This window comes from Lupinus angustifolius, chromosome LG09, assembly GCF_001865875.1.
Source record: "Lupinus angustifolius cultivar Tanjil chromosome LG09, LupAngTanjil_v1.0, whole genome shotgun sequence".
NCBI lineage: Eukaryota > Viridiplantae > Streptophyta > Magnoliopsida > Fabales > Fabaceae > Lupinus > Lupinus angustifolius.
The window spans coordinates 5769438-5787618 of NC_032017.1; the positions used below are offsets into that span (position 1 = coordinate 5769438).

Below are 18181 nucleotides of genomic sequence, written 5' to 3' on the forward strand. Positions count from 1 at the left end.
TTAAGATAGTAATAATGATAAGTATAACATAAATAGAATATTAAAGATATTAGATTAAGAAGATTAAAAATCTTAACAATTTTTGAATATATATTAGTATAACATATGAGAATATAACGAATGAGAATTTTCAAAATATTTAATTACTATCATTATATTATTTATTTAAAAGATAACAATAATAGATATATTCATGAAAAATATATGTATTTTAATTAGGAATATATAAGAATAAAAAATCAATTATTATTCTATTTTTATTATTTTGATTAAAATTATCAGAAAAAATATCATGTGAAATCGCAACTTAATGTGTTTTTCAAATAGATTACAAAAAATATCACATCCTAATAGCTCATCAAATCATTTGGTATAAAAAAATAAGATAAGACAATAATAGTAAAATTAATACACAAAGATTTGAAATATTATTAGTATATTTGAAACTACAAATTAATGTAAACAATAACGTGTTGTACATTGAGTTATCTACAACATATGAATTTAATAATACATATGAATTAACTTAATTCCAACAATAAAAATATTAATTCAAATATGTATATTATAAAAATGACAGACTTAATAGAAAAATATGTATAATAAAATATTACAGTTGTATAGAAAAATATATCTTTCAAATAATAGAAATGAATATTTAATTTATGAGTTATTTTCATACAATGATTATTAGCTAAAACATAATCAAATAAATAACATTTAATTATACTATATTTGAATGCTAAAAATATATTCAAATATTTATACATAATGAACATAACCTAAAATAAAAATAAACATTCAAGAGATATGCTAAAAATCCTTATGACTTTATATGGTACCTATAAATGTAATCACAAAAAATTTGATGCAATAAAAAGTCTTTATATTTATAATTTTATATAGAGAATATAGAGGTGAGATATTATCCAATACAATTTGAATTATATTTATTGAGTTATTTTAGAATCAAATACTTTCTATAATTATACATTCCACAAATCAATGCTTATACAAATGCATATAAATGTTAATATTATACATATACCCTCAATAACCAATGTTAATATTGCAACTATATGAATGCAAAAAATATAATGGTTCGATATATGATTTATTGACGTTATAAAATATATGTACATTATTTGCGCATTATGCATAAATAAAGAAACGACCCGTGCAAATGCACGGGTACCCCGCTAGTTTCTACTTAAAAGCAACATTTTGGCTGTTTGAGATTATTATTCTCAATATTATAATTTGATCTAATTTTAGAAGTTTTTTAAGCACGCGTAAATAGATTTGATGATTCACTATAAAAAAAAACTAATCATGATGCATACATAAATGCAATTATTCTGTGTTTGTAGACTTTATTTTGATCATGTCCTTTTCTTTGTTGGAAAATTTTCTACCATTGAGTTTATGAGGCAAAACTTAGATCTCATTTTATAGGTGTAGAAATAAAATAGATAATATAATTTTTAAATAAGTTATATTTTATTGATGAGCTGTGATATATAAATTGTCATAGATGGGGTTAGATTTTTTATCTTCTTTCAAAACTATTTTTTAAGTTTTATTAAGTTGTTTCATAATTATGTTGTTTTAAACTAGTGTTTTTTAAAGTTTTTATAAAGCTAGTATTGTTTTAGAATTGATTAATTATATTAGTATGAACTTGTTTCAATATTTTTTTAATTATAATGACCATTCTATTATATTATCATAGTTAACAATAACTGAAATAAGAATTACCCTAGACATTGCATTAAGTCAATTTAAAATATATTAAACTTAAGTTCTTGATAAAAATAATAAATAAGAAAGAAAACAAAATATATTACATATGGATGAAACTTTTTTTATGAAAATGTTAATATAAACTTTTTTACATAATTAAATTATTTTTTAAAATAATGTGCACTCATTATTTTACAACCATAATTTGCTTTGAACTATTCATCTTCCTTTAATATTTGAGGTACAAATTTCACATACTTAATTTTAATGAAAAATATAAACCTCCCAATGCCTATACAATTTCAACTAGTTTGATTTTATATTACTCTATATATTATTCGATTTTTATTTATCAGAAAAGTAAAATATGAATTAAATATATATATTAATTTGATACTTTTTTACTAATGACAACCAAAAGATATGTAGAGTATCAACAAGGTGTTAATGTAGTGACGTAAGACTTCACTAAATTCTTAAGATAATCAAAAGGTCAATAGTTCAATTCCTGTAAGCGACATTTATGGAGAAAAATTGCATACACTCCGGAAAAGAATTAGTTCCTTATTCAAAGGATAAAAAAATACTCTTAGTAATATGCAAAAAAAAAACAAAAAACAAAAAAAAAACAAACAGAGAATGATGCATATTTTATGACAGAAAATATATGGTCCAAATTCCAAAGAAAGATACATAATGGAAGAGTGTAACGACAGCCCATAGAAATAAGGAGAATGATGGGATGGGGTGTGAGATTCGATGTGCGTAAAGACAATCTTCAAAACTGGGTACGTTCTTCTAATAATGTTCAAACTTCATTCTTCGTGTAAAGACACAACAATCACTTACCACTTTAACCCTCAAAATACTAAATATTAACCCATAGACGTTGGTTCAATTGATATATAATTGATTCTTCTTAAGTAATGTCTTAAGTTTGAGTCTTGTAGAAAAAATATTCACTGAGAGAGTTAGCCTCACGTAATTGTGAATGTTGCCGACTCAAATAGAATTGTCTCAAGTGCGAAGATATATATAGAAACAAAAAAAATTCTAAATATTTATTCTTTGAACCATTCATTATACAAAACTCATGGCTAATGGATATCACCTATTAACACTTTTTGATGCACTTGTTCAGTCTCTTCAAAGTAATGTTTAGGCTTATCATTCTTATCACATGAATAAATTTTTAATTTTAGAGTTGTTATTTTGTGTTGGGCCAACTTGGACATGTGCTTATCTTGTTCTGTCCTAATTGGATTCATGTTGGAATTTCTTTGGATATAGGAACAAGTTCACTTAAAAATTGTTTAAATTAATATTTAAGGATGAATAAGGGAGATAGAAAGTTAATTTAACTTAATGAATGATCACATGGAGACTTAAGTAGTTATATTATAATGTTATGGCCAATAATACTCCTAAATAAATGTCTTATAAACAAAGATTCAAACCAATAAAAGTATAATATGTGTATTATTTTGTTTAGTTTTAAAAATATTTATATAAAAAATAATTAAATATGATAATGTCATAATTTCAATAACCAGATGAGATAACTTATCTTCTTCCATCATACAGATAATCATGATGTAAAAACGTGAAAAACACAAAGTATTTTTATTAGTGAGTTCTATTGCAAAATAAAAATGCCACTAATATACTAACTTCAACCCATTCCACTTCACTATTAGGTTTTTGTAGTGAAAATTTTCCATGCACACTCCGCATAAAAATAAACTAACTCATATAAAGTATTTAATAAAAATAATTTATTTAGACGGTATTATAAGGTTATTATAAAGTAATAATAATAACTAGGGGAATAAAGATATCTTCACTAGTGAATAAAAATATGATATATGTCACATTTATATATAAAATGAAAAGAAAAAGGTGGTCAAAGCAATAAAACAGGGTTGCAATAAAATAGCTTAGTATTGTTGTTATATATAATACAACCTGAGCTTTAGGTCTATGTTGCATTCAGGTTATTTGGTTCTTGTTGTGTTTTTCTCTGTGCTTTTTCGTAAGGAAAGGAAAATATGCATTCAGGTCATTTGCTTATTGAGGAACCCATTCGAATGGCTTCCATCCTTGAATCTTCTAAGCCTGTTAGTTTCTTCTTTTTCATGCAAAAACATTCCTTTTCTATTTCATTTTTATATATATATATATATATATATATATATATATGTATATATATGTTATTATATGATGTATATTATTATTGTGCAGAGTTTTTTCCCTGCAATGACAAAGATTGTAGGTACCCTTGGTCCTAAATCTCGTTCACTTGAGGTTATCTCTGAATGTCTCAATGCTGGAATGTCTGGTATATATTCAATCTTTTCCATTTCCTACATCATCATTTTATATACAATATATATATATTAGATCGATAAAAAAGTAAAAGGGTGACCCAATGCACGTGACTGATACTAGATGTACATACTAGAAATCGATGAGCAAACAAATGATTGTGTATTTCATTTATTGAATGGATGAATGGATTACAACGTTACAACGAACTCCTTATACAAAAGGAAGTAAAACTAACTAATCTGGCAATCAAATCTAACTGGATAACTTGGACTAGAACCAACCCAAACAGAATACTCATATATTCACGTACACTATTATTTCGTTGATACAATATACTTCAATAGTAAGCAGTCTTAACCTGAGGAAGTTGTTTCCCTTATCATAAAACTAGAATTAATAGCTTCATTGTATGAGAATGTGAGTGAGTATCAACTCTAGTTGTACAAATATCCAAGTTGTTACGAAAATGTGTAAACAACAACAACCAAGTTTCTTTTTTCACCGAGTGGGTGAAATACATGAATCAAAAGACGTTATAATGATGTATCATAGTTCGTGTCAATAGACAAACTATCGAAACATATAATCCTTTGTTATCATCTATAGTTTTCTTATTATCCCTTTACCTCTACAAATTAAGCAATCATTTATAAGATCAACTCTTTTAAGTGTGGCAATGTGCAAATGCAATGGTTTATTATAATTGCAGTGGCTCGGTTCGACTTCTCTTGGGGCGACCCTGATTATCACCAGGAGACTTTGGAGAATTTGAAGGCTGCTATCAAGAATACCAGGAAGCTCTGTGCTGTTATGCTCGACACGGTCGGTGCAGAGATGCAGGTTGTTAACAAAACTGAGACACCTATCTCCCTTCAAGAAGATGCTGAGGTTGTCCTCACTCCTCATGAAGGACAAGAAGCCTCTTCAGAAACACTGCCTATCAACTTTGATGGACTAGCCAAGGTGAATTCCGTTTCGACGACCTTGTCATCTTATCATGTCACTCAATCATTTGTTAATGTAAATCAATTTTGCGCTTTTGTTGCATGTGCTGCTATGTGCTTGATTGGATTTCAGTCAACTGCACCATCTTAAATGGGTTCATTAGTTGATATTAGCTATAAATTTCAGCTATTTATGCTATTTTGATCTTGCTTGTGAGGTTACAAGCATTAAATTCCAGCGTTTAGTGGATTCCAAAACGTCGTTTGAAATATCATTACTCCTTAGGTGCCTTTAGCTTTAATTGTAGTTTGTTACTTGCTTGCGTTCATTTTTTAATCCAATCTTTGGTTTGAACCTAATCTTCATTTTTACTCTCATTGTTTACAGTCAGTGAAGAAGGGAGACACCATTTTTGTTGGTCAATACTTGTTTACAGGAAGTGAAACTACTTCTGTATGGCTTGAGGTACTATAAATCGGACTCGGAAGGAAAAATTATTCCGAGATATAATTTTCAATGCCATTGTTGTAGGGTTCTTCAGTATTTTTGTTTAATCTGGACCGAACTATTGATTTTGTGTAAATGAAATTAATTTTTAAAAGCAATATTCTCAATACATATAGTAAGGCCTAGGTTGGCATAAACAAGAATAGTTCTTGTCGTACATGGCTACATGGATGATGAATTCTATGTGAAACTATGCAGGTAGCTAATGTCAAAGGGAAGGATGTCGTTTGTACTATTAAGAATTCGGCAACATTGGCTGGGTCAATGTTCACTTTGCACGCCTCTCAAATTCATATCGATTTGCCAACCCTCTCTGAGAAAGACAAGGAGGTAATTTCTGCTTTCCACTTGCATGTTCCAATGATTTACTTGTCATCAAACATGTAGAGACTTCGCACCGGCAAATATACGTTTCGATAAATATCTGGGGTATATCATATTTTATTTTTCTGCAGGTTATAAGCACCTGGGGAGTAAAAAACAAAATTGATTTTCTGTCGTTGTCATATACTAGGCATGCTGAAGATGTTCGCCAAGTAATTTGTGATCCATGTCCTTTACTTTGGTTTCGTCTTTAGTCATCTAAATTTTTTGTAATTGGTTATTCAAATTTAAGTTTTTTCGTGCTCTTTTAGGCTTTCTATTGATAGACTTTTATGTGTTTGAAAATTGAAATGCAGGCCCGTGAGTTCCTTTCTAAGTTAGGCGATCTCAGCCAGACTCAAATTTTGGCGAAGATTGAAAATGTTGAGGTGATTCGCATTTTTCCGTAGTTTCCTAGCCAAACTTGGTTTCTCTGTTAATTAGATTCTTATCAGCTATGCTGATTTAATTGCATATGTACATCCACGTTTCCTTTTAGGGATTGACCCATTTTGATGAGATTCTACAAGAAGCAGATGGCATTATCCTTTCCCGTGGGAATTTGGGCATCGATCTTCCACCCGAGAAGGTTAGATCTGGTTTCGATGCCCTTTATGACAACTATATGACCATGACTGAAACTGAGATGTTAATCAACTGCCATTTACTTTTGTAGGTGTTTTTGTTTCAAAAATCTGCCCTTTACAAGTGTAATATGGCCGGGAAACCAGCTGTTGTTACACGTGTTGTGGATAGCATGACGGACAACTTACGACCAACTCGTGCAGAAGCCACTGATGTTGCCAATGCTGTTTTAGATGGTAAGTCATTGGTCATATGATACCACTAGTTATGTCGGTGGCTACTACATTGTTCTGTAACTTCTGTTAATATTAGTTAGCATGTTCTCCAGTAATCTTTTATGGTTGATTTTCATTCATCGAAGACACTCAGCAATCTCTCTCTTCCTTCAAGTTTATATTTAGTTCACTGAAATCATCACCATCTCTATTAATTTCTGCAAAGTTATGGCTTTCAGTAGATATTAGAGCCTGGTGGTACAATTGTGTGGAATATTGTAACTTTCGAGTTTGTTAACGTATCTAAATTGTGTAGAATATTGTAACTTCGGATAATTCTTTGCATGCTACCCAGGAACCTTCAGTAGGTAATTGATAAAGGCAGTCAAGAATTTTTGTCGTTTTTTGCGCAGATTTTTACCCTGCACAAAATTCTTTCTATCGATGCTTATCCTGTATGATTTAGTAAGACCCACTTAATGGATATTGATTGATCTGTTACTAATAAATATATAGGAAGTGATGCAATACTTCTGGGTGCCGAGACTTTACGAGGGTTATACCCTGTTGAGACTATTTCTACTGTTGGCAAAATTTGTTCAGAGGTAAGTGCATTTCGCTGCTCTCTAATTTTGGTTGATGCTTCATATTTGTTTTTATGTTGATTCAGATTTTATGGAAAATTTCATATCAATAATTATATATATTGTATTGGAGCATGAGCTTTGTTCTGTTAATGAATTTGGAATTGATATATATCTGAATCTGGAAATTACTTGTCTAACTTTTGTTATTGATCTGAATATGCGTTCTTTCTATTGTTTATGCCTTCTTATGGATTGTTTTTTATACTAGTGTAGCATTACTTATGTGAATCCGGTATCTGAATATGCGTTCTTTCAGGCTGAGAAAGTTTTCAATCAAGACCTCTATTTTAAGAAGACAGTCAAACATGTTGGAGAACCCATGACCCACTTGGAATCTATTGCATCCACTGCGGTAACTACGTTTTAATCTTTCCCTTATACTAATTTTATTTTGTAATTCCCCTAGTGCATGAGAGACTGAGCCTTGGACTCTTGGTGTGTTATAAGGTTGTTTTCGGTTGTTGACTTGTGACACGATGGTCACGAGTTCTAGTTGCAATAACAGCCTCTACTCTCACGGGGTTACGGCATACAATAGTTGGAGCCTCATGCATCCAACCACTTTTTTGAGTTTGTAGTGCATAGCTGGCTGTTATAAGTCGTTTTTATCGATTGATTTTGCTTTGTTGTCTTGATGGTTGGTTTTTCATCTTTTATCTTTATGTGTTTAGGTTCGAGCAGGTATTAAGGTGAAGGCCTCTGCTATCATTTGCTTCACTTCATCCGGAAGAGCTGCAAGGTTTTGTTTCTGAATAGTTTGACACGAATATGTTGACATTTAGTATATTTTAGAACTGAACTAATTAGCATCTCTCAAATTGGGTTTGATTCAAGAAAATCAACACAGTGTGTCATTGTATATCCGTATTGATTTTTGTTCGCTTCACTTTGCAGATTGATAGCGAAGTATAGGCCAACAATGCCAGTTCTCTCAGTTGTGATCCCCCGAATTGTAACAAATCAACTAAAATGGAGCTTCATTGGAGCTTTCGAGGTTGGATTTTTTTGTCTCGTCTGCAGCTTATCCTCTTGAATTGCTTAATTTAAACTCTGGAGGGATTCGTGAAAAGTTCGGTTAAAATCTGCTGGCGTAAATAAAAAATTTAGCTTTACACCAATGACTAATGAACAACATTTTCTGCAAAATGAATTCGCCCAAAATCCGACAATTTTTTGTGCTGTATATTGCTAAATAAGAACACTTTATTCTGTTGTTTCTTGTTTCCCTTTCCAGGACCAAGTAGGAACTCGTATGTGGGAAAGCTTATTTACAACTAATGTAATTAATATACCACTCTCCTATATGTTTTATATGTGGATATATATATATATATATATATATATATTATATATATTGCAATATTATTTTTCTGTGAAATATTCTCAATAATAACTATTTTTTCTACAATACATTTTTTTATATACATGTATCAACTAGAGTACATATAACTAAATGTCAAGTTTCCAAGCTGTAATTATTCTATCCTCTGTAAATACAATGCAGCGATAAATTGAGCCTTCGGAAGGTGCTGTACTGGGTTGGATTTGGACACGTTTTGTTCCATCTAATGATTACAAACTTATATTTAGCAGGATGTATAATGTGTTGTCTACATTATTTTGTATTGTTTATGGACTTATAGTTCAGTTTGTGACACAGGCAAGGCAATCACTTATCGTTAGAGGTCTCTTTCCCATGCTTGCCGATCCTCGTCATCCTGTAAGCTATTGATATCTCGGACTTCTACACGATTATTGTTTTTGATTGATGAGTTTATGGTGTGCAATGCACGCGAACACACACGCACTCGCACGCGAACACACATGCATGCGCACACGCATAACGATCATGTTCATGGTTGGCTCCTTATGATAATTTGTGGCTATGCTGTTGAAACTTAAGCTTCATTCTTCATACACACGCTGCTTAATAAGCAACACATCACATAATGATCTGAGACATAATAGTTGTGAATCTAATACTCTTTTCATTCTCTACGTACAGGCCGAGTCAACTAGTGCAACAAACGAGTCCATTCTGAAGGTTGCGCTTGATCATGGAAAATCAAAAGGAGTTATAAAGTCGCATGATCGAGTTGTTGTTTGCCAGAAAGTTGGTGATGCATCTGTTGTCAAGATTATCGAGCTCGAAGATTAAAGTGCATTTATCCAACTACAGTTTTAGGCTATGTTTTGGTTTTTGGTCTTCACCAAAATTTTGGTAGTAGCAGGTCATTCTGCTTTAAAGATTTAGGTTATCTCCACTAGTTTTGGTGGGTAGTTATATTTTGTTGATGGAATAAAAGAATGTCGATGCTAGCGAGACTCAGTACAACGGTAAAGTTGCTTGCCTTGTAACCCGAAGGTTAAGGGTTTCAATTTTGTGAACGGTATCTTCACTTATGAGGGTAAGGTTGTATACATTTATCCTCACAGAATCATATTTAGCTACGCCTCATAAACTGGGTCGCACTTTATATAAGTTTAAATTTGGGAAATGTGCCCTTGATGCCAAATTCTACAATTTTGTGAACAAGTTTATTTGGTATTGATGGTACCTTATAGGTCAAGGTAATGATGCTAATAGGTTGTGTTCTCTAAAGGCAATTGTACGTTATACTGAATGTCTGAATTAGCAGTTTATGAATGCACAGATTAACTTATTTTGTGTTTAAGTCAGCTTATAATTTAAAGTTGTGATAATTTTTTGAGAAATAATCTTTCCTAAATAAAATATGCACTTGATGTCTAATTATGAATGAAATTGTTAAGTATGATGCACAATCTTCAAATAAGCTGGAATTTACACAATCTTCAAATGTTAACAATTGGGTCAATAGATTTGTCTCCACTTTCCATAAACAGTTGCTAACTCCAAACTATTGACAAAAAATGGATGACCTAGGTTAACCCCTTAAACAACTATACACAAATTATGCCACATAATGTCAATGAAAACTACATGAAAAAATGACTGATGCTGAATCTAATTCAACTTGGCTAGATTTGATAAGATATTCTTCAACCCTAAATATAAACCAAATTTAATATGAACTACTTTTTAGCTTGATTTTAACTTCATTAAGTTTATCGGTTGTTCAATTCAGCTCATATTTAAATATTCAAATTGGGATATCGTGTTACCTCCAATATATTATTCACTTTTAAAATATATTATACAAATCATCATATTTTTTTACATATATTAAAAGATATATACTTAAATTTTAGTAGGATAAAATAGTTTCAATAGATCCATCATATTTTATTTGTAATCACATGATAATGTAAGATCATGCACCTTGAATAATATAAGCACTTTTTATATTTAAATATTTTGTAATTGTAGCACTTCTAAAACACTAATAAGATTATAAGTTTATTTATTATAAAATTTCTAATATATATATATATATATTATAAATTTAACGAGTTAAAATATAAAAAATAAAATATTTGATTATATTAGGAGATAAATTATTTCCTAACGTCATTAAAATTATAATACATGTCCTATTTTTTTAGTATTTCAAATTAGTTTTATTGAAAATTATTAAATAGGATATATATCATATTAATTTTAATGTTTGTAATAGATAATTCATTTAATAAGATTATCTAATAAGATACTCAAATTTAACTAATTATCTTTTTTTTAGTCAAACTTATTTGGGTCATAAACTTAGATTAACCCGATTTGAATTTTGAACTAGTTGATTCGGTTTATTGCAAATAAGTATCTACCCAATTCGTTTGAATTGATCAACCCGACCCAATATCTGTTCTTCCACTAGTGTGTGAAAGTTTCAATCTTTTTCTGTTTTAGGTTATTGGGCAATGATTTATTCTTCCTTCTAATCACTCAAGTTTCAACAATGGCGGGAATAGCGTTACTTTTAGATCTATGGAGAAAAAACCATATCAATCTTAGCACTTCTGGATTGCACTCTTCACCTACTTTTCATTCTTCTTCTTCCTTATTCTCTGCATCTGCTGCTGCAACCGCTGCTTCTTTTGTTGCAGGAACCACTTTTTATTCAAGGGCTTTCTTTGGGTATGTTATGATTCTTATCTTAACCTTTTTATTTCATTTTTATTGTTTTGGAGGATTTGATTGGTTGACTCTTATGTGATTTGGTATTTGATGATTGTTAGGATTTGATTTGGTTCATATGTTCAACGCCGAGGTTTATGTGTGAAATGGGGTATTTTGAAATTATAGGATTTAATGAGTGTTATTCTGTTATTTAACTGGAGTGGATCAGTTTATTTTGATGTTATGATTGTTTACTTGATAGGGTTGTGAACTGGTTAGGGGAGAAATCATATTTACATTGTACGCGGTAGAGGTGTGGGTAGGTGGTTCACTTGGGTGGGTGTGTGGTTCGTTACTTTTTACATGAGACCTTTATGGCGAATCCGGTATGTGGTACACGATATGGTGATTTCGGTCCTTGGTACACGATATGGTGATTTTGGTCCTTGGTACACGTTATGGTGATTTCGGTCCGTGGTATGTAGAGGAAATAAGAGAATTATGTTAGTGTGAGAGATATTATAATATTAGATTGACACTTGCCTCATTACAGGGACATGGTCTTTAAGAGAAGCAGGATTTGCTTGGTATAAACATTGAGGTTGAATTTGGTGCTTTTGCAGGTTCTCGTGAGCTAGTTAGCTGAAGGAACGTCGTAGATATTACTTATCAGACTCTTTGGCGAAGTTGTTTAAATTTTCTCTCTTTTCTTCTAAAGAAGATATTATGCATTAGAATTTAGGATAACATTCTGTTACTATCACAACTCATATTTTCCATTGACTTGCCCAAGGGAGAAGGGACCACAGAAATATATGTAGCATATCTAAATGAGTTATCGTTAACTCAATTTTAGGGTTTTAGAGGAAAGAAAGAATGAAAATTTTATGGGCAATTGAAGTTGTGTTTCGAGTTGTAGTATAGTAAAATAATGATAAGCACAGTAAACCAACTTCTGTGTTCTCTCTCTGTCAGAATAAGTAATTGATGGTCTACTCTAAGTAATTGATGGTCTACTCTAAGTAATTGAATTTTATTATATGTGATACTTATTTGTGGTTCTTTGTTTTAAATTTGGACATTAGTTGGACACTATTTTAATCCTTTAAGCCTTCAGCCATTATTCTTTCTGTTATATTTGGGTTAAGTTACACTTTGCCCCTTAAAGTTTATCATTTGAATCAACTTTGGCACACAAATGTTAAAATCCTTCATATACCCTTACAAGTTTTGAAGACATACAAATGATTGTTTTTCTCCTAAAATACATGGATCTTACCAAGATGCATCGAGATTGAATAAACCATAGCTTGGACAAGATTCTGTAATATGTGGGTAAGTTTCAAGAAAAAGAAACAGTGGATAAACAACTATTATTTGTACATATATGAGAAAACATCAAAATGGGATATCCAGTTGATATTTTTTGGCGAAGAAAATAATCTGCAATGTATCATATCCTTTCACCAGTTCTAAATAAATTTTTACCTCTTGCAGTCCTTTTGAATCTTCAAGAGGGTTTTTGGTGAAACGTATATTTTTTGAAACACGAGGGGCGCATAATGTAGGGTTTTAAAGTTGTTGCACTTAATTCAAGACAAATCTTGAGGGATAGTGTAATTTGTTGTTGTATATGGAGATGACTATCCTACTTTGTTTTAACCTTGAGATTGAGTATATATTTACATTTAGCACTTAGCAACAATATCACTTTTCAGGTCACCGGTTGCATACTGTGATGCTGGCGCTGCATTATCTGAAGATTACGTTTCTACTACACAGAGTGCACCTTGGAGGATTAATAACTATGATGCTCTAAGATATAGTACCAAGCAGTACAATGTGGAACTTAAACCCCTATTCTCTGCTTTTGAATTGAGGTCCTTTACAATGACTTCCATAAGGTCATTCTTGATGTTCTATTTGCCTCTTTTGGAGCCCCGTGCCGAAATGGAAGATGATGAAGATTTCCTGGAGGACAATAGAGAACATCAAGTTGATCTGGTTGTTCCCTTCAAAAAATCAGTGAAGCAAATCATACGCGAGGTAAGATTATTTTTTCTCTGTTCAAATCCCGGAAACATCATCTCCACTTGTGATGGTAAGATTACGTACATTTACCATCCCCAGATCCCACTAAGTGGGAGTCTCTGCATTAGGCCGCCCTTTTTTGTTCTTGACAACTATGAAATTGCATTGAGTGATTTGTCATTTAGTGCTGTAATATTAGGAGATTCTTTTTATTATCAGAAAATTTGCTCGTATTATTATTAGTATTTTATTTCATAGTATGAATTAAGATAGTTTATATCAATTGAGAGATTTTTTTACAGGTTTACTTATTTCCTTAATTAGGCTAGTCTTAGCATATAAATTGCAGTTTTATTCAAGCAATAAGATTTTTTAAATGTTTCTTCGTTATGCTCTATTCTGTGTGGATCAACACTATGCATCTTTCATTATGTTTCTCTTTGTGTTTCTTACTATGTTTAAAAGTTGGTTGACAATTTAAATGTTGCTTTAATGTGTGTTGCAGACAAGTGTTGTTACCACTAGAAGGATTTTAGAAAGAATTGCTGTTCATTATGTTTCACAAAGAATGGCATGGAAACTTCTTAAAGGTATGTTTCTGAAACTGTTCCCGAGTAAAGCTATATTTTAGTAATTAGATGCCCTTGCATATACATATTAAGTTAGTATTTACTCCTGACAAGTCGATTAAAACTTTATGGGTGGGAGAGACATTTGTTTGATATTGTGTTCTCTCCAAAATCATTCAGCCGACTCTATCTAGTGGGATAAAGGTTTGGTTGTTGTTGTTGTTGTGTTCTTTCGAAGTTATCTTATTCGCGGTTATTTTGTGAGTTCTTATACAGATGTCCCGAGATCAGCTACTCGCAAAGCTGGAAGGAAATTGCCTACTTTGGTTTACTCTTTCAGTGTGAGCAGAACAACTTTCAGAGGTCAAAGTGATCCATCCCTTATCTGTTCATTATGAGATTTCTTGAGCTTTAGATTTCAATTATCTTGTGCCAACTATTTCTTTGTTTGTACACAGGACACATGCTAGGAGTTGCAGCATCATGGCTTGTCCAAGTAGGCATTGAATTATATCGTTTCTTTAATTCCATCTTCAAGTCTAAGGATGAGGACAATGATAACGATGTTGATAAAACCAAGCAAGTTGGACTTCTTGGGCAGAAGGTTTTCATTGCTTCAGTTCGGTGTTCTTCGTCTTTAATTTTTGCCTCCATCGGAGCGGGAATTGGCGCGACCATTGTTCGTCCATCACTTGGCCAGTGGATTGGTAAGCTTTGCTCATAAACACAACACAATCCGAAAATAGAACATATATGCTAATCACTGAAGTTTTTGTGGTTGAATTGTGTAGAAATCATTCCTGTTTGTTTCACTTCCCGAGGCTAATTCAGTGCTATTATTCTTCAGGTTGTGCTGCTGGTGATTTGGCTGGTCCCATTATTGTAGCATTTTGTGCTGATCAAGTATTTAAAGTGAATCTTTAGTGCCAGTTAAATTTACTAACTGATTCTTTACCTGCTTCAAATAACTTGTGTATCTTATAAATTTTGCTGTATTTATATGCCACATAGATTGAGCTAACTAAAAGTTGGTATAACTCATTTTCTGCTGAAGACATTCTAGAATTTTTCTCATGATTGTGACTTTGTTACAAAAACTACTAATAATACAGCCCCTAAGCTATTGTTACACTGCAATGTATTTTTTGTTTAATGTTAATCAATGGTATTCCCTTATCTTAGGCGTAAGGAGTTTATGAAAGTGGATATTGATCTTTAATCTTGTATAATATGAGTAAAATCAATGTGTCCTAACACTCAAACCAAGGAAAAATGGAGACACCCACTTATGTAGTCTTTTTTTTTTGTTCTATCATGTATTCCTTTACCCTTTTTGGACAAGAAACTAATCTTTTTTGTGGTGCGTGATTGTCCCTTTCAACAAGTGTTACTTACAATAATCGAACCCTTGACCTTTTAATCATTTTAAGGATCTAATGAGATCTTACACCACTAGACTAATAGTAATCAGTTATGTAGTAGGAAGTAATTGGTGGTACATGTTTATTTTACAATATTAGCATGTTAACATGCTTAATAGAGTAAGCATGTTATCCTCTTTCTAGGACATAGTTGGTTAAATGATAATATGATTTATTAAAATTGTCAAAAAGAAAACTAATATTTTTTTTATAAGATTGAGATATTGTTAAACTAAGATAGGAAGATAATATATAGATACAGCTTAGAAAAAATGTGAACCTAATATTTTGAATAATAAAAAATAGAACAATTTCTAGATATTTTCTTCAATATTACAAGTTTAAAATGTAAACAAATAATCCTTCAAAATTTACACTTGTTCAATTCATTTTATTTTATCAAATTTTACACTAGGCATTATAATTGTTCAATTCATGTTATTGTATTCATTTATACTATTTTAATTAGTTACTTTAGTATTAACATGCGGTCACCATATATGCATCACCTCATATAAATAAAATAAATATATTAAAATGCTTTTGAACCATAATCAAGTAGTGCTCGTGGCTTAACTCTAACCAAGAAAAAAATCAACCAATCAAAATGAAGAGATAAATTTTACTTTTTTCCCTTTGTTTATAAGTTTTTATAAACTAAGTTAAAACTTATAAACCAAAAATAAGTAAAAACATTTTCCAAAGATATGCATACTTTTTGTCCTCTTGCTCCATTCTTCAAAAAATACAAAACAATTTTGCATTAGGTTGTTGTTGCCTCTTGGCACCACTTAACACAAAATAAGTTCATTATATATGTTGTCATTTCTCTAGAAGAAGACAAGCTATTTCTCTAACATTCCGAGAAAATCATATTTGTCTTTTATCGGATCCTAAATATAATCAACCTTAATTCTCACATTAATCTAATATGAAGGGATTCATATTTAATTAAACTAAAGATAGGTAGCATTAACAAAATAAACAAAAACAAAAACTCTTTTAGATACAATGATACAATCATAGTACAAACATTTTTCAACTAGAATTAACTTTCACATAATCTACAAGTACTGCAATTTCTTCATGTCTAGGTAGAAGAATGTTGCTGCTGTTGTTGCTTCTGCTTCTGAACATTCATCAACTCAACTTCCATTTGTCTAATAATCAAAACCATTCTCTCATTTTCCAATCTCTTTCTTTCATTCTCAAGTTTATCTCTCTCCATTCCTCTCTCTTTCTTACTACTATACCTTACCCATCTCAACCTTTGTTTTTCAAGCTCAAATGATTCCACTTCATAACTCACTTTCTGCTCCTCTAACTGCATCATTCTCTTCTTCATCCACACTTTTTTCTCCCAAACACTTTTTCCTCCATCATGCACTACACCATTTAACTCACTACTCAAATTTTGTATTGTTGATGATGGTACATATAACCCTCCTTTCTTTATTCTCTTTCTTACTTCAGTTTCATCTTCATGATCTACTTGACCCCTTGATCCAACTTCATTTGACTCATCTTCTTCCTCTTCAGAATACTCACCAGACTCATCAGATTCATCAGAATCATCTTCTAACTCTACACCATTTCTTCCTTTCAATATCCTCATATTCCCTACACCATTTTCTGATGAATGAAAACATTGTTGCTGTTGTTGCTGTTCTGGCTGAGATTGTGATGGCTCAGTTACACTTATAACTTCTGCTGATTGTTGCAAAGTAGAGTTAGAACCAGTGTTATTGTTGTTGCTTCCATGACCACAACTATTATGGTAAGCACACATTTCTCTAAAGAAAAGGTGTTTGGAGTTGAGAAGCTTTCTAACTTCTTCTTTCAACTTTGGTGATAAATCCATTGTATCCATCAAGTTTTGATTTTCCACAACCCTACATGCAGTTCCTTTTCCTAGAATATCATTGACTCTTTTGTATCTTTTGTTCAAGTCATTGAACTTGTCTTCACATTGCTGAGGAGATACATAAAACCCTTTTTCCATCATAGCCCTTGACACTGATTTCCATTTCCCTTTCTTCTGAAGCATTAAACCAGAAACTTTCTTTTTCCCTGTGGAATCATGAGTAGTAGTACCTTCTGAAGTACCAGCTTCATCACCAATGTAATAAACAGCCATTATTAAGAGCCTTACCATTGCATCAGTCCATTTCATTCTATGCCATGGTGACACTTTTCTCTTGTCACTGGAGCTATCATCTTCATCACTCATGTTAGTGCTTTGTGGCTTGTTGTTGTTGTTGTTGTTGGTTTTGGCTGAAAAGGGGTTATACCCATGTTTGAGTGATTGTTGTGGATTTGTGTCAGTGTCATGGTTTGAAACATAGGAAACAATTTGAGAGTGATGATGCAAATGGTGAGGGTTATGCTGATTTTGAAGGTTTTGTTGTTGTTGTTGTTGTTTTGAAGGGTTTTCTACTCCTAGCAATCCAGTAGAAATACTAGGAAACATTCCACTACTTAGTCCATTAGGTTCCATAATTAACACCTCAAAAAAGAAAAAGTTCACCAAAATTTCTATCAAACAAGGATCAAGATTTTTTGAGAAAATTAAAACTATGAATGAGAACTTCTAATGGAATTTTTTGGAATCAGGTTACACAAACAAAGACTGCATGCATATTTTGGAAAGATAGAAAGCAAAAAAAGAAAGAGTTAGAAATGACATTACATGAAAGTTGATGTGTTAGATTGGTGTGAACTGTGAAGGGGGACAAGGATATAATATATATATAGTTACATGATATAACATATATATATATATATATATATA

General features: G+C 31.4%; 3 protein-coding genes across 4 annotated transcripts; 2 read left to right on the top strand and 1 right to left on the bottom strand.

Annotated features, from left to right (window-relative positions):
• LOC109355929 (pyruvate kinase 1, cytosolic-like) lies at positions 3754 to 9629 on the top strand. 2 transcript variants are annotated; one of them, XM_019599218.1, is made up of 16 exons: positions 3754 to 3860; positions 3985 to 4081; positions 4781 to 5034; positions 5404 to 5481; positions 5722 to 5853; positions 5979 to 6059; positions 6204 to 6275; positions 6386 to 6475; positions 6563 to 6707; positions 7203 to 7291; positions 7590 to 7685; positions 8005 to 8072; positions 8228 to 8327; positions 8568 to 8612; positions 8994 to 9053; positions 9339 to 9629. In XM_019599218.1, exons 1-16 carry the CDS (start codon positions 3792 to 3794, stop codon positions 9489 to 9491), a joined length of 1629 nt encoding a protein of 542 aa, XP_019454763.1. In that variant the 5' UTR covers positions 3754 to 3791; the 3' UTR covers positions 9492 to 9629. The 2 variants fall into 2 exon arrangements, with proteins under 2 accessions (XP_019454763.1, XP_019454764.1); XM_019599219.1 differs by lacking the exon at positions 8568 to 8612.
• On the top strand, positions 11081 to 15010 carry LOC109357492. Its single transcript, XM_019601481.1, has 6 exons — positions 11081 to 11387; positions 13088 to 13415; positions 13906 to 13990; positions 14246 to 14332; positions 14428 to 14676; positions 14817 to 15010. The coding sequence occupies exons 1-6, from the start codon at positions 11209 to 11211 to the stop codon at positions 14891 to 14893; spliced, it is 1005 nt and encodes a 334-aa protein (XP_019457026.1). The 5' UTR covers positions 11081 to 11208; the 3' UTR covers positions 14894 to 15010.
• LOC109355841 (lateral signaling target protein 2 homolog) lies at positions 16363 to 18048 on the bottom strand. Its single transcript, XM_019599079.1, has one exon. The coding sequence runs from the start codon at positions 17885 to 17887 to the stop codon at positions 16481 to 16483; it is 1407 nt and encodes a 468-aa protein (XP_019454624.1). The 5' UTR covers positions 17888 to 18048; the 3' UTR covers positions 16363 to 16480.